This window comes from Tyto alba, unplaced genomic scaffold, assembly GCF_018691265.1.
Source record: "Tyto alba isolate M040663 unplaced genomic scaffold, T.alba_DEE_v4.0 Super-Scaffold_1, whole genome shotgun sequence".
Classification (NCBI taxonomy): domain Eukaryota; kingdom Metazoa; phylum Chordata; class Aves; order Strigiformes; family Tytonidae; genus Tyto; species Tyto alba.
Window position 1 is genome coordinate 37969557 of NW_024881261.1, and position 21776 is coordinate 37991332.

The window sequence follows — 21776 nt, forward strand, 5'->3', positions numbered from 1 at the left end:
CACATACACCCCACAGCAGCGGCTCAAGAATCCAGCAGGCTATTTGCCACCACCTCAGCAAGCCCCTTAGATACCATCTAAGCCAAGAGCAAGTGTTGGAGGTGCCACGGTCTGGTCCTTCATTGCACGTAGCCCTGAGCTGACATGGGGTGATAGGGATCTAAAAGGACTTTGTTTTGAGGAAAAGAGGCAAAGGTAAGCAAAGTGTTACTATTCCAATGAGAGGGAAGTTCCCAGTGCGTGAGGAGCACCCACGCCTTGTGCATGCAACACAGCCAGGCAAGGACACAGCAGCTATGGGGACTTCTGCAGAAAGCAAACGTCCGTCTCAGAGATGTGTGACAAGCAGGGAGCCAGATCCGCAGGGAAAGGGGGAAGGAGCTGGAACGAGCACTCTTAAAACCAGGGTACTCCATTGATCTCATGACTCCTTCCCACAAAGGGGGAGTCCAGTATGTCTCCCCCTTCTGCCAACATGCCAAAAAAGGTCCTCTCACCAACGCCTTTGGACACAGTCACTTTGCCAGGAAGAGTCTAGAAAAATGAAACAAAACCTGGTATTTCACCCACGCTGCCGCACAGCTCCGGACAAGGAGCCCAAGGCAGGTTGACGGCTCGGCAGGGAGGCTGTTGGCACAACCCTAGCTCCACTTTTTGATGGCCAACAGCACAGGTTCAGGAGGGCTTCCAGCTGGGTATCTCCTGCAGTTCATCTGCTGCTGCGGGGAAACCATTTCCAAGGAGGTAATCAAGGTGACTACCTTGATTACCGAACCATCTTCACCTCTCCTTCCTCCTACGCTCACCAGGACTCATGCTACAAATCAGTGTGATGTTACCAGCACATTCATGCCATCAAACTGAGCTTCCCAATGGGAAATTCAGACCTTGCCACCAGCGTAGGGAGGAGGAGATGGCAATTTGGAGATAGCGGGCTCAAGAGAACGGGCAGAAGTCACCTCTCGCGATGACACCAAAGCATCCGCTTTTCTAATGGAGCCACAAAACACCAGAATCTTTTCCTGCAAATTTTGCAGAGTTTTTTGCCTATGTCTCTAACTTCTCAGACCACATCAGCACAGACTCTGCACCATGAGGGTGAGAGGACTATTGCCATCACTCCTTCAGGCTGCAGTAAGACCTCCTCTCTGGCCTGGGTTTTACTCAATGCTCCCGTGTCCAAGTCCTAAGAGGGCCAAGAAACCAACCTATGTAAAAAACAGGTTTTAAAGATCCTCCAGGGGACAGAAAGGATTAACTGGCCCCGTGAAGCTCCCTGTGGTATTCCATCTTTTTTTATGTTATTTTCCAGTTTTTTAAGGTACTCTGGGACAAGGGCAGCATTGGTGCATGAAACCAAAGTAAGGGCAGAATGAATAAAGATGATTTTTGTATCCATTCAGGTTGATGCGCTGGAATAATTCTGTCTTTCTTCTGGTTCACGATAAAAAAATACCAATTTTTATAACCTTTTTCTGGACCTTGCTGGCCAAGAAACAGACTGTGTTTGCAAGAAATCCTCTCCCCTCACTGGCTTTCCCCCAGCAAACTGCACATACCTGATCGAGATAAATACAGTACCTTGCATACCTGCGGGACCAAAATCTTGCCTGGTGAGGAATACAGCGTGGTCGTGGTACTCGGCGTGCTCCGGGTCGGAGCGCTGCTGCGAGTGAGCCCAGCGGCAGACCTGCTCCAAGCTCCGAGACGGGTTCCCTCGTTCTATCAGGCTGACTGACTGGATAAAGAATTAAAAAAAAAAAAAAAAAAAAAAAGGTAAGTTAGTGGAGGACAAGGAACCTGCCAAGAGTTTTGGGGTTGGAAAGACTCCTAAGCAGTGCTTCTCCATCATTAGAAGCAACAACACCAAAGCAGCTTGCACTTTTTAAATTTAAAAACAGCTAAGAAACCATTCCCACAAACAGATGTGGTCTGGTACAGGAAAGTATATGACCCTCTTTGGTCCCACAAATGCTCGGGGCAGCAGTAGGTAAAAGAGGAGAGCACCTGGGAAGCTGCTCAGCAATGAGCACAGCAATGCTCCCCTGCGAAACCTGACCCACAGAGACCAAGAGCCCAAGAGCAAAGAGGTGGAGGTGCCTGGGACTGTTTTATAGCAGTCACCTCGCCCTTCATCTTTTTTCTTCTTTTTGCTCTGAGATTAGCATTTTGCAAAATTATGCTCTACGAAATAAATGATGCTCTAAAGAATAAACGATGTTCTATAAAATAAACAATGCTGTCAGGCAGGTACCTGCCGAGCTGCAGCGGTGGGAAGAAAGGGAAGAAGCGCTGCCCTTCCCCTGGCCCTTGAGTAGAAGCCACAGAGGTTTTGACCTACAAAGTGCAAGGTGGGAGACAAGAAGCCGCAGAAGGACTTGCTCAGGAAGCACCAGACCTCAACAGGGGTGAGCTATCACCTGGATTCAAGCATCTGCTCATGCCCGAGTCTCTCCGAGGCATTTGGTTTCTGCCGGCCGAGCAGATTCCTGCAACTAGCAGGCTTTTTTTCCAAAACCTAATGGGGCTTATTTGTGGACCACACACGCAGACGTCACCACGTTGAGTCATTAATGCTTCATGTAGGATAGGGGCTAGCCACAAGAAGCATAGCAAATCCCATTGTTTTAAAGAAAATCTTCTGGCTGCCGTGCTCAAACAGGCCTTCAAAAAACAAACGCAACGTGAGAAACCACACGAAACCTTCCCACGATTTCCGTGCCCATGCCCAAGCCACCCGGGAGCTGCAGGACCAGCAGCAAAGCTTTCCAGGACTGCCGAGTCAAGGCTGGGATGCAGGAGATCCTGGCCTCGGCTTCTCCTCACTAACATCCAGCTCTTACCAACTTGGGAAGCCACCTTTGTCCCACCATCTACTGCCACCCTAGAGCTTCTGAGGAAGCCTCTCGTGGTTCTTCTGGCACCCCAGTGCAAACAGATAAAGGCTGATCATAGCCCACCTGCCATCTCCCCAGGGACCTCTCTTTGCCCTGGGGCTGGAGGGCTGTGGGGGTCTCCAGATCTTCAGGTTCCAGAATCCAGGTGCCCCCCTCATTCCTGCTCGGCACAGTTGTCACTTAGGCTTCAATAGCCAACCTGAATGGCTGCATTTTTCCAAGCCAGGGCTCACCTAAGTGCTAAATATTATGGTGAGGAGACACTAAGTCACGGTGTCGCTGCACGCTTGCTGGCCCTGGGAGAAGTGGCAGCTGCCTGCTGTGCCTACATTGCATTTCGGCAGCCCTCCCTCCCTCCCTCTCGAGCCGGGAAAGTGGCCAAAAAGCAGAGGCCAGCCCCAATGGCATCTCCTACTCGCCACGTCCGAGCGCTGTATTTACCTGGCGGTATCCCACCATGATCATCCTGACCAGCACGATGTTGATGTGAACGCCCAGGGACTCGTCGTGATAAATTTCATCCACCTGAAGAAGGGAGGGAAATAAAACAGAGGAGAGGTTAAGCCCATCCCAGCTCTCAAGCCCCTCCTGTCCTCCACGTTCCCACATTCAGCATCCTACCCTGCTTTCCAAGACCAGATGCAAAGATCTCATCTCCCTCCTCCCACTCACAGCTTTTTTTTTTTTTTCTAATTTTTTTCCTCTGTGTAAAAACCATAAAGTCAAAAAGCCAAACTGGAATAAGCCAAATTTCTCCCGGATGGGTGGCTCAGACGGTCAGTGACATCACCCATCCCATCAGGAGAGCAGAGGAGGGCTGTGCTTCCCACGGGAGCTGCCTCCACCGCCGAGCATCCCGCAATGAGCCATTGTACCCGTCAGGGTCTGACTTTCTCAGATGGAAGGAGACGCTTTGGACTCCAGCATCCTTGCGTTTGGTGGAAAGAAAAAATGGCTTTTTGGGGAGAGGCAAGTGATTGTATCAAAGCAAAGGCATTACTCAGTTATACCGGTGAGTCAAATTTGACCTACTGCTTCAGAAACCCCGGGAGAAGACACTACAATGAAAAGAACAGGGGGAGCTTGTGAGTCAATAAGATACCTATTATTAAAAAATTACTTTCCAAAGGAAACAATGAGCTACAGCTTTTTCCCTTCTGTGTTTCTAGGATGAATAAACAAATTCTACTCCTAAGTGGTACCAAGAGAAGAAGACACCCAGATGAGAAGGGTTCCTGCGAGCTGAGCGCGGTGACAGCCGGCCACCAAGAGAGGCACTGAGTGGGCAGCCATAAACCCACGCAAGAGCAGGGGATCCTGCACCAGCCTTTGCTCACCGCCAAAGCACGTGTGAAAATACAGCCCGGAAAAAAAAAAAAATATATATATATATATATATATATTTTTAGAGAATGGGACTTTCTGAATTCGCAAAAGTCTCCAAAATGAACACTGACACAAATGGGGGTTCACTGCAGAAGGCGGGGCAGCCATGTTAAAACCATTTCTAATACTGACCAGAATTAACGTTTAAATTAAAAGGTACTTTTTCAGCTCTGTCCAAGAGAGAAATAATTTGCCTCAGCTCTATCACAGCTTTCTGGACTAGATGAATATTATAAAACCAGATTTATGGAGCTTCTCTATTTTTTTCCCCATTCCATTTTTTTATTTAAGCTTACATTTGAACTCGAGGGTTGAGTGACAACTACCCCTTTACTGCTGCCCAGATCCAAGTCAGCCATTTCCCAGATTGCGCGAGTGCTTTACAAGCACACCCTCTCCCCAATTTATAAACTGTGTATCTGTCTGAAATACCCACTCAGGCCATTTTTAAACCCAAAGACTCAGCATTAACGTTTCCCCACGACGACTAATATGGAGTGGCCCTGAGCTTTACAGAGAGGTAATGCAGGTCCTGAGCCTGCCACGTTTTGATTGCAGGAAAACTGACCCCCCATCCCCTCCCTTCCAAAAAAAAATAATCAGTAAATAAATCCCCAGTCCATCCCCATTAATGCATCCCTTTGGATGTACACGTTGTAAGCCCCGTGGGGTCAATTTCTTCACCAGCGTGGAAAGATAACACTGCACAACCCGTTGTCAGCTCGGCCCTGCTTGTTGTGGTTGGGATGCTCCCTCACGCTGCACCAGTACCTTTTTAAAGGCATTTTGTAAGATTAATAAGAATATGACAGATTTCTTCTGACGCTAACTCTTTTTATGAGGGGATGCGCGCAGACGGGAGGAAGGTCATGCAGCGCTGCAGGTGGGCTCCCACTCACAAACGTTCCTCAGACCTACAGTCCCACCAAAGCACGAAGCATCCATCCCAGCGAGAGGCTGCAACACCCCAGGGGGGTCACGCTCAGCCCCGGGTTTTGGGATGCAGCAGGCTTTGGCATCCCGGAGAAAACGTTAGCTGATCTGAGAAGTCCCACGCCAGCAGTCTGACCCTTTACAAAAATATTCCAAGCCTTAATGCACGTTGTCTGAGAGGCAATATAAAACAGTGAGAAATGCTGGGAGAGAGGGAGGAATGAAAATATGCTATGGCCTCGAAGATCCGGAGAGCTGGACCCGGGAGATGGTTCAGGGGAACAAGGGGAAAACACGGCCATGTCCTCCACTTTCCCAAACCTTTATTCATTTTCCTTCACCACCAGTTGCTGGGAGCTGGAGCACCATCAAGCCTCCGCTTCAGTCAGCACCTCAGCACCATCCAGCGGCACTCTGCTGCTTGCTCCCCGCTCCCCAGGACCCCTCGATCCACTGGGATGAACCACTGGACCATGTCCCTGCCTCGGGAACCTCTCTGCCGGTCAGAGCTGGCTGCCTGCCCTTGCCGTGACTCGGAGCATCCCAGGGAGCCGCGCAAACCTCTCTCCCTTCCCGCAGGATATTTCAGCAGGATGTTCAGCAGACCCCACGGGCAGCGGGAAAGAAAGGATGCTCCGTGACAACGTGCCACGTGGCAGCCCTGGCCAGTGAGAGATGAGGAGGGTCGCATCCAGGGGAGGAAGGAGCACGAACAGAGGAGCTGTTAGGGCAAGAGCTTTGCTCCGTGCCAGCTGACTTACCAGGCAAGCCCTCCTCTCTGCAATGTCTCTTCCCACCAGTGGTGCCTGCAAACAGTCCCCTGGTCTGAGGAGAGCTCCCTGCCCCAAACCATGCACCCCCAGGCAACAATACCTACCCTGGGAGAAAAAAAAAAAAAATTGGGGAACAGCAATACTTTTCACAGGCATTGACAACTAAACTCATCAACGCCCTCCCAGCACTGTGCATCCTTCGCGAGCCTTGACAGAGAAGCAGCTACGGACAGCGGCAGGACCACGAGCAGCTAAGAAGCAGCTCATTAAGGGACTAAGACACAAGAAGCTGTATTACTCCAAGATGGCATATAATCCCCTAAATCTTCCTTTTAAAGCAGTGCTAAATCTCACTCTCCTCCAGCTAGCAGGGACTAGGTACCATCCAGTCTCTGAACCAAAGGGTTAACGCTAAACCCCAGCCCCCTCTTTTGTCTAGGGGAGGGCAGCATTTAGGCAGGGATCTGTACCTAACATAACCATAAAGGTCGATGCCGAGCCGGTAATTCGGCAAGCAGATGTGGAACCAGACTGCCCAAGGCTGCAGACTTCCCTTAACAGCCAAATATAAATAATTGATTGAGGAAAATAAATACATAAATAAATAAATAAATAAATACATAAATAAAATGGCTTGCTGCCTTGGAGGCTGCGACCCCATGGTCCCCAAGTTTCGGGGGCAGGGGGATCATCATCAGGGCCAACATCTCCCCCAGCACCATGATGCCTGTGGAAGAAGTGGGGATGGAGCTGGGGGAGCTGAGCATCACCTCCCTGCTCCCCATCAGCCCGCCCCGGAGCTGGTTCAAGCCAGCCGAGGGGATAGAAACTGGCCCAGAGAGGAGTTTGCAGGCTTGGCACAACTCCCCCTGCCCTCTGCGGATGCCATTAAGGGAGTCAATGTCTTCAGAGAAAATCCCCCCAGAAAATACCTGCTCAGCAAAGGGCTCGGGTAAAGGGACCTGCCTCCCTGAAGACAGATGGGATAAAGATCTTCTTATCCCTCTCGCCTACATGGTTAGATGCCCAGCCTGTTTAATACTGTCACCTGGCAAGAAATGCTCTCCGATTTCATTTAAAAGAGGATTTTTTTTTTTTTTCCACCTAAAACAGACCAGCCCTTAAAGGCTAAGCTGTGCATTGAGGGCAAACCAGCAAGAACCACCAGCCCGCAGGACCTCCCACAGACAACTCCAAAGCCCCCAGCCCTGCAACGCCAAGGGGATGATGCTACTGCTTTACAAAGAATGAACATTAAAACCCTGTGCATCTTCTGGAAAATGCTCAATGAATTTGCCAAGTGCATGGGAAACCCCCAGGGCCCCCCCCCCCCAACCGTTGCTGGCACTAGGAGCAAGCAAAGCTGCCTACCTAAATCCCTGCAAGCCTCTGGCCAGACCCGAATCTGCAGCCCCAGACACAAGATCTCGACAGCAAACCGCACTGGCAAAGTCTAGACCTCACCGTTCTTCAGGGAAGGAAAACAAAGAGAGAGACACGAGAAGAATTTGCCAAACCAGCGGAATAGCTGACATTTCAAAAGCCCAGATTGCTTACTCAGAACAGCCAAGTCATCTTTAAGCTCCTTTCTTTTATTCCCTCACTCAATTTTCATGCCGGCGGATGCACCCCAAGCCTGTTTTCTGGGGCTGAGGGGCTACAAACAGAGGCAAAAGTCCTCCTGACTACATTACTGGGCTTGCTACACACACTTGCCTTCCCTGCAAGGATGTACACCATCCTCTGCAAGGGCTGACCCATGTCACTCACATTTTCAATATAGAGGAACGGGAACGTTTGCCCTGCAGAGCAAGTCTCTCGTTTTTATCACAGCTTTCTACACAACAGGCTATGCTGTCCCCAAACCAGCAACAAACATGAGAGCCTATACAGGGGGTGGGAAAAAGTGCATGATTGCATAAGACAGACATCAGAGGTATTTTTTGTTATTATCAGTTAGCAAGGAAATGGCTCACAAACCACCAAAAAAAAACCCATACACCAGAAGGAGTATAATTTGCCCGTTATTTTAGGCTCCCCCCGCTCCTGAAATGGCATCAAGCTCGGCAAATCAGTGTCTCAAGCAATCCATGCTTTGGCTTGGCTTTTTGGATAATCCCAAGTTAAAATTAAAATCGGAGGTTTTGAGGGTTTTTACCCCTAACCCTCTCCGCCGTGGGGTCTCAGCAGCACTCTTTGTCACTCAGCCCTTGGGAACAATAATCGGGGGGGAACCAGGCAAGTCCCAGCCTGGAGAGGGCTCTGAGTCACAGGGTTTCCCTAGTAACCTGAAACGATGGGAAAACACCAAGAACCTTTGCATCCTTAACCAAATCACGGGCGATATCCTACAAAAATCCCAGCAAAGCAGTTGATGCCAGAGCCAGGCTTAACAGAGCCCACAGCTCGGCTTGTCTCCTCTGAGCAGAACCAGCCTTGAGAGGATCAGGGGCGAGCAGTGGGAAATCCAAAGGAGAAAACCACGCCTGGGGTTTTGAATGGCCAACACAGCCCTGGGCTTAACTGCGTAACTCCTCCTCAAGGAGCCCAGCTGAGTGACAAGAGGTTGAAAAGCAAAGCAGGGCACAAAACATCTCCATCTCTCCCCCTGACAGGGTGCTGGATCCCCTCCCGGTTCCCAGCCCTTCTCCCACCGCAGTCAATGTGGCTGGGGGGGTGCTAATTTTGCTTCGATACCACCGCAATCCCTGCCACGGGCAGCAAGCAAGACAGGGGAACGGCTTCCCCCAGCCACCACGTTGCCAAATATTCCTCCCAAGAGCCCAGCATCGGGGAGGGAGCCAGGTTTTGCTAGGGTGGGCACAGCGATGCTCGGCTTGGAGTTACAAGATATCCTCAGATGCGCCTTCTCCAGCGCACCCGGCAAGCGATGGCAAAGGATGCACCTCCCACTCGCTTCAACCTGACTCCAAAATCCTCATGTAGCCTCCGAGCCAAGAAGGGAAGGGCAGGCTGGGAGCTAGAGGGGACAGCAGCCTGCGGGGAAGCTCTTAGGTGCACAAAAGGAGCACTCATCCTCATGTCAACTTCCCGGGACGGACACAGCGCCGTTTAATGAAAAGCCTGGCAACCACATTTCTGGCAATGAAATAAGAGGTTTGGTTTTGGATTTGTTGTTTTTTTTTTTTTTAAAAAAAAAAGTTCTCCGTGACGAATCATTTCTCACAGAGCTTCAGCTGACACCAGGCTCCTAATAAAAGGGTTTGTGTCTCGGGGAGAGCCCCAGGACCCTACCTACAGCAGCACCGTGTTAAGCCGAGCCCAGGCAGCACCAGGAAGGGGTTACACATCCCCCCCCACCCCCTCGGCACCCAAAGGGGACCCCAGAAAAGGCCAGGAAAGTTTATTATCAACTTCTAAGCTCGCTGCCCCCTTTCTTTGGGATATATTTTGATCGGAAATCTCCTGGAGACTTGCCCAGCTGGCTCCTGTACAGCATCTCCCCAGTGCACTCCAGCCCAGCTCATTAAGGCCTTTCCTCGTTAGAGGGCTGGCCAAGCCTCTCCTCCTTGCCCTTGCCTCCAACTAATGGGATTAGTGTTCAGCTGTGTGGTCCCAGCACGCTCCTCCCCACCAACCCCCAGCACCCTCCTCTCTCTCTCTCCCTCTGCCATCCAGGCCAGAAAGCATTTTTTTTTTTTTTTTTTTTTTCCTGCTGAATCGTGTATTTTAAGGCAATCCGAGCCGGTAAGGAAACAAGGCGGCGCCAAGGGAAGAGGAGATGGACGGAGGTCACGGCAAAGCTGGAAAGAAAACTCACTAAAAATCAGAAAGAAAGAAGGGGAAGGGTTGGGGGGAAGAACGTATAGAAGGAAATAATACTTGGGGAAGTATTTGTTGCATGAATTATCCTGTTTTTTTCCTCCCTTTTATTGATGCTGCTTTTTTCCCTCTTTATCTAATTCATTAAAGTCTCCAGCGCTGCCTTTATTTGAATAGACAGCAGTCCTCCCTTCTCCCAGCACAGCATCCCACGCATTCACTCCCTGAAAAGTCCTGCCCGCGGGGTATAAACCATGAAATGAGCCTGAAAACCAACCTTTTGATTAGAGCTGACAATCCCCAGGCGCTCAAACCGTCCATTCCCCACCACACCCCCCGATCGGAAAGGAAAAATGACATCATCTCCGACCCCCGTAACGTGGGAAGAGCCTCAGGTCAGAAGGGGGGACCCTGCGGCCTCCCCCTTGCAGAAGGGTTTAATAAGCAAAGGGAAGAAACTTTCAGAGAGTGAATTTAAGTGACGCTGAGAGCATCCTACCATGGGCATTGGGATAACGCACCGGAGAATAAAACGTTGCAATGAAGGCATTTGCTTTTTAAAACCAAAATCTTCTCTGTTTGGGACTGGCCACATTACGCTTGGCCTCTAATCCTGCAAATCCTTACCCCTTACGTTGATAATTTCCCCTTTGTTACTGGCAAGATGGCTCTGAGCCTGCCTGCCAAAAATAATGCCCAAACAAACAAACAAGCAAAAAACAAAAGCATCTTTATAGCTTGATTATTTCTGAGCCGGCTGTACCTTTCGAACACTTTCCATCACCATACAAAAGAGTACTCAAATAAAAATAAATAGATAGAGGCGAGGATAAAGTATGGAAAACAAAACAAAAACGGGACAGCCCACAAAAGAGATCTTTGAACGCTGACCCTATTTGCAGACATGCAGGTGCCAGCAGAGCAAACCTCCTGCAAGATGAATAGCCGAATAAATATTGATCCTTCCACATCTCTCAGGACTTGGGGAACATATACATTTTTATCTTAAAAAGGAAAGAAAAGCAGTGTAGGGAATCAGCACAGGCTTCCCCGTGCCACTGGGTGAGGAGAAATGCAGAAGCAGGGCTGCTGGAAAGCTGCTATAAATTCCTTTTCAGACACAACTGACTAACCCTCAAGGTGCACAGGTTTTCCAATGAACATGAAAAAAACTTGTGAAAAATCTATAAAAATCTTCCCCCCCCATCAACAAATAGTATTAAAAATAAATAACAGACACCATAATTACAAAATAAATAATAAATATAATCATTTCAAGCTAAATAATCAGCAACCGTTCTCTTTCCTAGCATTTGCTGAGATTTTGGCCACGAGGAAAAGATGGTCTTGGCCAGGAGAAACAGAAGATGCTCTTGGACTCGGGTGACAGACAGCGACGGCAACCAACACGCCAGGCCCTGGCGCTGGCCAGGGGAACGTGACGGAGGGGAATATAAAAGGGCTCTGCTTTCCATCACTCCTGTTGCCACAGCTATTAAAAGCCAAAGCCGGCTATGCGAAGGAATAGCCCTTCCTGCAGCGCTTTTCCCCCCCCCAAAACCCCCTGTTTTTCCCCAGGATAACAGACTTGAAGCACGAGAAGAGCAGCAAACCGAGGGAGGGGTGGGAGCCACGGCCACCCAAAGCCAAGCCTTACTATGTTCATGAGGGTGAGGACGTAGTTCTGGACATGCTCCTTCCCGTGGAAGCGTACGACCGAGTCGTCCACCGCCAGCAAGACCTCGATGTTGTAGTCATCCTTCCTGGCGTGGCGTCTCTTGCGCTCCGCGTCCCCCAGCTGCTCCGTCATCAGCTCCAGGGAGTTGGGGAGATCGCCCACCCGCACGCCGGGCACTGAGCAAGGCACAGGGGGCAGGAAAAGAAAACGCCTGTTGAGGTGACCCGACACCACGGTGACACTCCAAAAAAAAAAAAAAGTATAAATCGAGCAGGAAAAATAAAGAGCGTATTTAATTCCGACCAGGTTGCTAACCCAGCTTGTTCTGTGGTGGGGAAATGGCTCTGAAGTGGGAACGCCAGCCCCTCGAGGACACGTCCATGTGATGATAGTCCTACACTGTCTGTTGAGCGGTGCTGGGACACGTGGGGAGCACACACGCAAAGCTGGGGGCTGCTCTTTGAGAGCAGACGGCCGTAGCCAGAGCATCCTTCGTCCTTCCTCGCATCCTTCACCCCATCACCCAGCAATCCCTTCAAAGCTCTCAATCGCAGTGCCATTAGCCACGCTACAAAGGCAATGAGCACACCCTGGGAAACTTTTAAACTTTTTTAAAAGCCAGGGAGCTGATTACGGTGCCACAAGAGGTGAATAAACGCCGGAGAAGGCTAACGGCGCTGCGTAAATATAAATAGGTTTACAGAGTACTTTTGCACAACGTTGACCCCACGCTTGTAAACGCTTCTGGGTGCACTCGGCTTGGGGTGGGTGGGAGGGGAAGTCAGCAGGCAATTTATGCGCGCAGAGTGCAGTGCACGGCTAAGTGATGCTATGGAGGAAAAAAAAAAAAAAAAAAAAAGCCACGTTTTCTCCTTGAAGGCAAAGAAGGAGAAAAAAAAATAAAAAAAAAAAAGGATGAGGTGCTAGAAAAGCAAAATGAATTCTGAACACTGGGAAAAGGGCGGGCTTCTATCATCTGTTTAAAAGTCAAGTCAATGGCACATTTCACAATGTATAATTGATTAAAACAAGACTGCAGCACGTACATCTCCAGGCGGCAGCTGAGCCGCACCAACTCCATATGTTCTGCCCTTTGCTCACAAGTCCTGACTCTGCTTCCCATCCCAAGGCCGACGTGCTCATCCATGGGCCTGGCCACCCCCATGTAGGAGATCCTTCCTCTTTGAAGAAGAGGAAGAATAACTCATATATAATTCATCCAATTTTAACCAAATTTGGAAGAATTTCAAAGTTCCCGGTGAAAGCCCAGCATTTGCTTTCCTTTCTTCTCGCCGGTGACTCAGCTGGCCGTTAAAGCCAGCCTAAAGCCACTAGGCAAGACATACGAGCCAGAGGGCAAGCTGAAGGAGAAAGCCTCCTCCTCGCCACCACGAGAAATAGTTACTATAAATTTCTGGGAAAAACTAGATCCCAGCAGCCCCTACCTTCGGGGTGGAGGTCCTGGCGGGGCTCAGCGCCATCCTGCCGGATGGCCGACCGGCGGTACACCACATGGGCCCTCCCGTGCTCCTCCATCTCCTGCTGCCCCCTCTCCAGGGGCTCGATGAAGAACTCGTTGCTGTCTGTCCGAATCAGGCCAGCCTGGACTCCACAAAGAAATAAAGAAAAGAGGAAAGAAAAAAAAAAAAAAGAAAGATGTGTTTTCATATGCACATACATGTACCTACACTATATTCTCATTAAAGATTGATGCAGAGCATGCATGAATGCAAGGGGAAAAAGCATCCCAAATAAAACAGGTGTCTTGTTGCTACTCCATGACACTGGGATGGATCCATTACCGTGTTTGTCTATGATAACCCTTAGTATCTCCTGTAAATGGGGGGGAAAAAAATTTAAAAGGGGGGAAAACTACCAACCAACCAAACAAAAAAAAAAAAAAAAAAGCAAAACTGGCCACAATACAAGTTACATCTTTATATGGCTAGGAAACTCCGTTCCTTCTCATCAGCGATGAGTTTTTCCACCTAACTCTGTGCATCAGGGGATACAGGCTGCACAGGCTCCCGCGCCAGCTCGCCCCCCTGCGCCCTCCCCATCCTCCTCCTCAGCCCCATGGTGCTGGGGAGGAAATCAGCCGTTTCCCCGACACTGCTAACTGCAGTCACAGCAAGAAGGAAGGAAAAAGAAACCATCGCCTTTGCCCTGCAAAGTGCTTGGGAATTAACACAAGAGAATCCCTTTGGAGAAGCTGGAAAGCGTTACTACTCCACCTCTCAAAGAAGAAGATGAATGAGAGGGCAAACATGGTTGGAAACGTTGTCCTGGCTACCGACCTGCTCCTAATTAACACCAAGCTCCCACCAAATCCCCCCTTACATCAGCCCGAGCGCTCGTACCCTGCAGCGCCGGCCGGCTCGGACCTCAGGCAAGTAAAAGGCTGGCCAGGATTTGGCTTCCATCCCACGGGCAGCCCCCCCCAACCCAGCATCTTTTCACAGCTTCCTCCATCATGCACGCGTGTGCTCCCTCCTCCGGCACTGCCTGCTGCTGAGAAGGTGCCCGGAAAGCACGGGCAGAACATATGGATCTGCCTTCAACAGCATGGACCTACTGGAGTCCTCATCAGGGCTGAGGTATTGGAACTGTTTTCATCAGATAAGATAAAAATAATATATATATATACATACATATATATATATATTTTGCACAGAGCGGTAGGGAGACGCGAACTGGGCTCTGTAAAGAGCCAGGCAAAGCTGGGGCTCTTCCAAGCCCGCCTGGGTCATTGGATCCCCTTCGCATTCACGTACTGTTGCATTCATCGTGGCATCAGCCAACCTGGCTCTGTTAGACTTCATCAAATTTCCTACTCCACTTGGGTTTTATTAGCTGCTTAACTCCTTTGGAAAGCAGGTTTTTGGCTGGTTTTGTTTTACCTCCTTCCCGAGGAATCTTCGTACAGGCAGTTGTGCTCGGATCAACTTGCCTGACACACGTATCTCAGGTCCTTCCCACAGGGGACGTTCAGGTCACCGGGGCAGGACCTCTTCAGCCAGGGCTTGTCCCATCACCCCCAGCCAAGGAGATGAAGATCACAGCCGGGTTCAACCAAGAGTTTGGAGCACCGGGCAAGGTGGTGGTGAGGAGGCAGAGCTCAAGCCAGGGAGTCAAGCCACGGGTCAGCTCCAGTGATGGCTGGGCAAGTCTAAGCTGTTGTTCTTTATTCTACTATAAGGTGGGCATCCATGGCTTAACGCAAAAAATGAGTAGCTAGGAGGGCAGAGCGCTGGGCATCTGACACAGGCATCGCAAGCACACCTGGATTTTACACACGTGAATTATGCCGACGATTTCCCACCAACTAACGTGCTCCCAGCTTGCACAGCACTGCAAATTCAGTTTGGAGTGGCACTCCCGCTACCCGAAAGCGTGGTACCCCTGCCAGCACCCTATTTTAGCCCAGGGGGAGGAGCAGCAACCCCCGTCCCAGGAGGAGGTCTGCTGGGACACCTTTACCCCCTCGCAGCCCTGCCACGGGGCGTTTCACCCAGGACGAGGAACCCCAAAGCCAGTTTCTGGGTTTACGGCGAAAGCCTGGACTTGCTGAGTCAGGCGGCCGGAGGAAAGCTGTGCCGCCGCGCTGAGGCAAGGCTGGATTAAAATATGAAAGAGCCTGGTCCTAAGCCACAGCCCACTTGGTTTTGCGCTGCTGTACAGCTCGTGACTGATTATATATGGCTCAAGAAATAAAGCAGCCCGGGCTCCCACGCCCGTGCTTTCTCCCAAAGGCGGGACGCAACGCACCGCTGACTCCGGCAACAACTGACGGGCAAGGTAGATACCACAAGGACGTGTGTGCACATCTGATCAGAGCAACCTAATAAATGAAACTGAAGTGGCAGCAGTCACCTTGGCATTTGCCAAAAAAAAAAAAAAAAAAACCACAAAAAAAAAAAAAAACACCAAAAGACCATTGCAAGAGGCGTGCACGAACCTGCTCCATCTCGAAAAGGAGCAGCTCGGGTTGTATTTCTGCATTTTGGGGAAGGTTTTAACTGCAGAGAGGCAGCAAGAGAGGCCAGACGCCACCCAAAAAGCCCCGATAAGCCTTCCTTGGGCTCTTGCCAAGAGCTCGATCCCATCCTCAATGATCAATTTGTCGCGTGCCTCCCACCCCCGATTTCATTCAGTTTAATAATATCAAATCAAATGAAACCTGGCAAGGTGGGACTATCATTACTGATATTTCTAACACGAGATGCTGTCTATAGCAATTGGTAAAGGTAATTCCCAAACTAGAAGATGGCCCTTTGAAGACAATTCCACTGGAAAGAGGGAAAATACACTTTTTTTTTTTTCTTTCTTTCTTTTAAGGGAAACATTAAACTCACTTCTGCCAGCTCGCAGTGGGTGAAGTCTCTTTTCCAGCTCTCAGGCATCTCCCCAGGCTGTGGGAGAGATGAACTGGCCCAGCACCAGCCTCGCTATAGGGGACCCCCCCCAGCAACCCGGGTAAGCAATTTCTCCACCACCGCTGGGCAAAAACCCCCAACTCCCACGGGAATTCAGGAAATTCTGACACTTCAACACAGCTGAAATGTGGAAAAATTAATAAGGCCGGTCTGCTCAGCCAGAGAAGCAAACAGCGCCGAGGAGGGGGGAATCCAGCTGCGTGCATAGTATGTATTTTTCCTATGCGATTCACACTTAATTTGGACAAAAAGTCCCAGAAAGCCGGGCTGCATGAAGGCGGGCACTGTCGCTAGCCACCGCTCCTCCCTTCATCCAGAGACCGTCGGGGGGATCTGCAGAGAGGGGGGGGGGGGGCTCTGCCCCACGCGGGGCCGGACCACACCTGGCAGCAGCACATGGCCCAGAGGTGCTCCGTCATTATTTCGGTGCCTCTCCACCTGCGAACTCCTCGGCATCGTGGGGGGGACACAGAATTAAGGGAGATAATTAACCCCTGAGACTGCCACCCCGTGCTTTTTACCCGCCACAACGCACGGTCTAGTAATGCAAACCCGGGCAAGATGCTAAGCGGGACGCAGAGAGCTTTCCAGCGGTGAAGCTGGGAGGTAAAATACCACCTTCAGACACGTTTGCTCCATTCCCATCAAGAGCAACACCTGGAGACATCTCATTTTAAACCGGCACCTTTTTTCTTCCCCAAATTAACCCTACGGTTCGGGAGCCGCAAGGAAAATCCCAGAAGACAAATCCATACTTTTTGCACAGGGGCGTCGTTACGGGGGGCTGTTTCTCGCTTCGTTCTCTATTAATTACTGCTCCTGAGGGCTTTTGTGCTCTGCTTATCTGCTGCCACCCATCCGAAGCAAGCCGGGGTGACAGGGATGGAAAACGCTGGCTCTACACTTTGCAGCACATCGGCGTTTGGTGCAAACAACCCCGGAGAGCAGTGGGGAAAAGTCAGCCACGAAAAGCAAATACAGGGCCTACAGACGGTAATTCTTCAGCCATTTCTTCAACTAACAAAGCACAAAGGTCGACCACACGCTGCTAAAGCCTGCGTGGAAAGATGGGATGCCTTTGCTGCAGCGAGATGTGTCCGCCGGGGGAGATTTCTGCCTAATGCTACTTTACCAGTTAGGAATTTGGTGGTTTGGATCAGCTTTGACATTATGTTATGGATGACAGCATCTTCCCACCCTGGTAGAAGACACCCTTGCGAAGAGGAGACAAAAAAAAAAAAAAAAGAAAAAAGGGCTGGATTTTCACACATGGACACCTGCAGCAAAGAACCCGTGTGGAAGGTGCCATGGGCTTGGCACCTGTGAAAAAAAAATCAGTTCACTTATATGGCTAATTATGGATTTAGAAAAGACTTAATGTGCATTTTCTTTTTCAAGAACTGGGTTTGGTTTGGTTTTTTGTTTTTTTTTTCCTCATTATTTATAATCTGTCTCCGTTTTATACACAGCATAATCTCTTTGTGTACACAGCCGTCACCCGCAGCATCCCAGAACGCTTCCTCTGACCAGAACCAAGCGGGCCGAGCGCGGCCCTGCGCCTCCCACGCACGCTATACTGGGATGCAAAAGCCACCATCCCCTTTTGAAGCTCGTGGCTAACTTCCAGCAAAAGCCCACAGCAATTCCAGGGTACGTGCACATCAAAGAGCAGCAAAGCCACCTCCAGCCGGTGCTCCCCACGATAAATCGGTCCCTATCTAGCAGGACGTTAACAACAGCGTGGTCATAAATACCATCCTCCCATCCTACCCGCACCTATCGCCACGTTCCAGTCCTGTTTCTTGTTGTTTGATACGTCAAGCTCTTTTTACTGCTTTTTGTAGGGTTTTTCAGGTCCTCTTCAACTCACAGCTCCTCCAAAGGGGATGTATAAGCTGTCAGACTTACTTAAGCCAGAGGACCGTACAGCAATCTACACCAGCCAGCAAACCCATGAAAGAGAGAAACCAACTGCTCTGTTGGCCGTATCACAAAACCCTCTTTTCTGGGGGAGAAGCAGAACCCCTGCTCAGGCCCTGCCCTCCTGACCTCTCCCCCCAGCCTGCAATCGCCACATGTGCTCTGCCAGATGATGGGAAATTGCTGCTTGAGGCCAGGACATTTATTTGTTGGCCACGGAGCAATAAATACATTGGGGGGGAGGCGGGGGGAAAGAAAAAAAAAAAAAAAAAAAGAAAAAAAAAAAGTGTTGGTTTTTTTTTCCTCTTCCCTAGTGTTGCTGGAGCTCTACATGAAGAAATAAAACATCTGCAAGACTACACATCAGCAACCACGATGCTAACGCCGCGCCCCAGGATAGTGTTGCAAACGGGGGGGCACCCCAAAACCACCCTGCAGAAGCCCTCAGCGCTTGCACATCAGCACAACGTTGTGCATCAGCACAACGCGGCTCGGCTAATCCCACCCAGCCGAGCTGGCTGCGTCGGGGGGTAACGAAGGTAAAGAGGGCTGAAGCAGGCGCCCGGAGCTGCTGATCCTGGGAGAAGAGCCACTTCTTCCTTTACACGAGCTTAGGAAGAGTGGGTTGGGGGGGGGTACTGCAGGTGGCAAGACAGGTACATAACCCCACGTGCAAACAAGCTACAACTGAAACCAGCATCACTGCTGTAGGAACCTGCGGCCAAGGGATGGCTGGAAAAAAGGCAAAAATAATGACAACCCCCTGCCTGAGAAGGTGTGCAAGGGGCTGAGATGGGAAAACTCAGGGCCAAAGCCTAGAAAAACCTGGAAAAGTTCAACTGAAGCCTCCTTGAGATGGACCCTAACAGCAGAGTGGGGTGCGAGGAAGGGAAACCCCATAACACCCTCCTCGCTGCTTGAGGGACGCGGACGCGGCTGCCGATCGCTTCCAGCATCCCTTCGGTCGCCAGGCCAAGGGAAATTATATCTGCAAGGCAACTCGCACGCTTGAAAAAAACGGCTTTCACTCCAGACACAGCAATACTAGTTGCTTGCTGGAGCTATAGGAAACACCTTTAAACTTTCAAGCCTGCCCAAATTCGCCAGCCCCAGTGCAATCCATGTCGCGAAGAAGTTTCTGCAAATTCACAGCCTCAGCCGATTCCAAAAAAAGATGCTGCTTCAAAAGGTGTGGCTTACGTACTAAAATTGCTGGAAAAAAAAAAAAAAAAAAAAGCTACTAAATGTAGGTGAAATATGTCCTTCTAGCCGTGCTGCTCTATCATTTCTGCTTGTATAGTAACACCGGGCGCTGTATAAAAAGAAAGGAATGCCAAATTGTTTGTGCTAGGCAGCCAAAATTGGCTCAGGAAGTCCCAGAATAAAACAACCAAAAAAGAAATATAACCAAAAAAAAAAAAAAGACAAAATAAGATGTTTACTCCAACCCAGGAGTAACGTAAGTGCTACCAGGAGAAAACGGCAAACGCTGGCATCTAAAACAAGAATTAAATTGGCTCAAAGGAAATTCGAAGGGCAATGGGCCAAAGGTATAATAAAATAAGAAGTGATTCCTCAAGCATATCAAAGGTAGGAGACTCACAGGCAGACTAGACGCCAGGGCTAAGGAGGTAACAGCTATTTGAAGTACTTAAAGCGCTGTGGCAGCAAGTTTCCAATGCTGAACTGTGCTCACCCTGCACTCAGAAAGCAAAAGGGCTCTGAGCACATGAGCGATTAGGCAAAAAAAAAAAAAAAAAAAAGGCCCTCCCCTAAAAAGACGCTTAGCAGGAGCAAGACCGCTGGCTAACAGTGATTTCAGGAGATGCTCGAGCTCACTCGACCTCATCTAAGAGGTGGGAGACGCAGCGAAAAAGTTCTTGAAGCAGTCCCAAAGTAAAACACAGGTGAGCAAGGATGCGGCGGCATCGTCCGCAGCGTGGGTACCCGTCCCGGAGGCAGGGCAGAGCCCGTGGGCGTGACAGCATCTGACACGGTCCCACTCCGGGCAGGAGGCAGCCCAGCCACGGGGCGAGCATTTTTTTCAACTCCTTTAAATAAATATAACTGCATCGCTGCGGAGGGCCAGAGCGCTGGCATGTGGAGTAGCCTGCCCTGCTTACGCCGCAAGCCACGCGGGGAAAGGGAACCGGCGAAGGGGGGAGACGTGCGGCGGTTCGGCATCACCAAAAAGTCAAGTTTCAGGACACGGCGATGCGCCTCTTAAGAGAAAACCGCCCCAAAACACGGGCGGCGCCCACGGAGCGTCGCGCCAACCTCGGGCTTACCAGTCCGTCGCAGTTGCTGATGGCCACAGCGGCTCCAGGCATGCCGGAGATGTCGCCGGTGAAGAGGCACCGCCGTTGGAGAGGTTCCCGGAAAAGCACCTCGAAATCCTCCTGCCATTCGGCCACGGCGCCCGGCGGCACCAGCCAGCGGTTGGGCCTCAGCCGGAGGTGCAGCTCCTTCCCGAAAACGGTGACGTTGAAGTAGAGCAAGCGGCCGCCGGCCCCGCGGCCTTGGCGGGGTTCATCCAGGGGGCTGCGGGGGACGCGGCGGGACGGGGGACAAGCGGTTTCGCCGATCCCCGCCACCGCCTCGCCGGACACCACGTGCGAGAGGAAGCGACCCCGGCAATCGGCGCTGAAGGGCACGATCACACCATACTCGCGGAGTTTGCCGGACAGAAGGAGCTCTGCAGAGGCAAGACGGAGGGGACAGGGGCTGGGCACCCGCCGTCCCGCTCCCCGGGGACGCTGGCGGCCAACCCAACCCGGGGGGGAGCCTCGCCGGGTGCGCCCTACGCCCGACAACTCCGTCCCTTCCCCCTGCAGCCCCGCTTTAGTAGTTTTTAACCGGGCGCGTCAACCGGAGCAGAACAAACCCGGGCTGACGTGCCCCTCGCACGCCAACAATTCCTCGCCCAGCCTCCATCTCCCCCCCCCCCCCCAATTTCCCATGGAACCCAAACCCGCGACACCCCAATCATCACCACCACCGCCACCCCAGCGGCACCCCTCTCCCCTCCCTCCCCACACCTCCGGGGGTGCAAGCCACCTGTCAAACCCACTCCCCCACCCGTGGGGGGGGGGGGGTGGAGGGGGGGGTCATCCCCCCGCCCCCGGCCAGGGGGAAGGGGCCGTACCTGGGGCGCTGCCGGCAGCCAGGCAGCCGTGCAGGGGGACGAGGCAGGAGAGCACCAGCCGCAGATAATCCATTTGGGGCCGGCGGCGCGGCGCGGCGGGATGCGGGGCGGGCGGGATGCGGGGCGGGCGGCGCCCGGTGCCCGCCTCCCCCCCCCCCCCCCTCCCGCCGCCGCCGCCGGGGCCGGGGCCGGGGCCGCTCCCGCCGCCGCCGCTGCCGCCTCCCGGGAGGGGGGGGCGGGCGGGGAAGGGGGTGGGGGGGGGTGGGGGCGCGGGCGGTGCCGCGCTGCGCGCCCGCGGCCCCCGTGCGCGGCGTGGGGCGGGCCGGGGGCAGGGTCTGCGCGAAGGGGTGGGAGTTAGAGGTTGTTTTTTGGCTTTTTTTTTTTATTATTATTTTTTTTCCCTTCATTTTAAAAAAATTTTTAAGTATTTTTTCATTTTTTTCCCTTTTTCTTATTTTTTTTTTAAAGTTCTCCGGTTGCATTTGAACAGTTTTCTTGGAGATTAAAAAAAAAAAAAAAAAAAAAGCCTTTTTGGGCAGCCGGCTCCTGCCTGCCAGCCCTCCCCCTCCCTTCCCTCCCTCCCTCCCCCGCCCCGCGGCCGCTCGGCTCCAGCCCTGCCCGAACAAAGGCGAGGCGGGCCGGGAGCCGCCGGAGCCCCCCCCCATCTGCCCCTTCCCTCCCTGCCCTGGGGCTCCCCCCAAAACGCACCCCTTGCCCCACGCCGGAGCGGGACCCCGCACAGAGTTGCTCCCCAGGGAGAGCCAAATCATCTCCCCACGCCAAAACCACTCTTCCCCCATGAGGTGTAGGTAAACATCCTGTTTA

General features: G+C 51.6%; 1 protein-coding gene across 12 annotated transcripts in view; it reads right to left on the bottom strand.

The window, feature by feature from the left end:
• The window catches only part of ADAMTS14 (ADAM metallopeptidase with thrombospondin type 1 motif 14), a 35126-nt gene extending 14035 nt beyond the window's left edge, over positions 1-21091 (bottom strand). For 5 of the 12 annotated variants that reach the window (XM_042788770.1, XM_042788782.1, XM_042788786.1 and 2 more), the window contains exons 1-7: positions 20952-21091; positions 20095-20501; positions 12896-13052; positions 11430-11626; positions 5978-6094; positions 3339-3422; positions 1582-1738 (exon numbers count right to left, since the gene is read on the bottom strand). In XM_042788770.1, coding sequence (XP_042644704.1) covers positions 1582-1738; positions 3339-3422; positions 5978-6094; positions 11430-11626; positions 12896-13052; positions 20095-20501; positions 20952-21024 — 1192 coding nt within the window. In that variant the 5' untranslated portion in view covers positions 21025-21091. The remainder of the gene's footprint in view (positions 1-1581; positions 1739-3338; positions 3423-5977; positions 6095-11429; positions 11627-12895; positions 13053-20094; positions 20502-20951) is intronic. The other 7 variants (XM_042788821.1, XM_042788804.1, XM_042788798.1 and 4 more) reach the window with 3 other exon arrangements.
• Between the last annotated feature and the right edge of the window lie 685 nt (positions 21092-21776).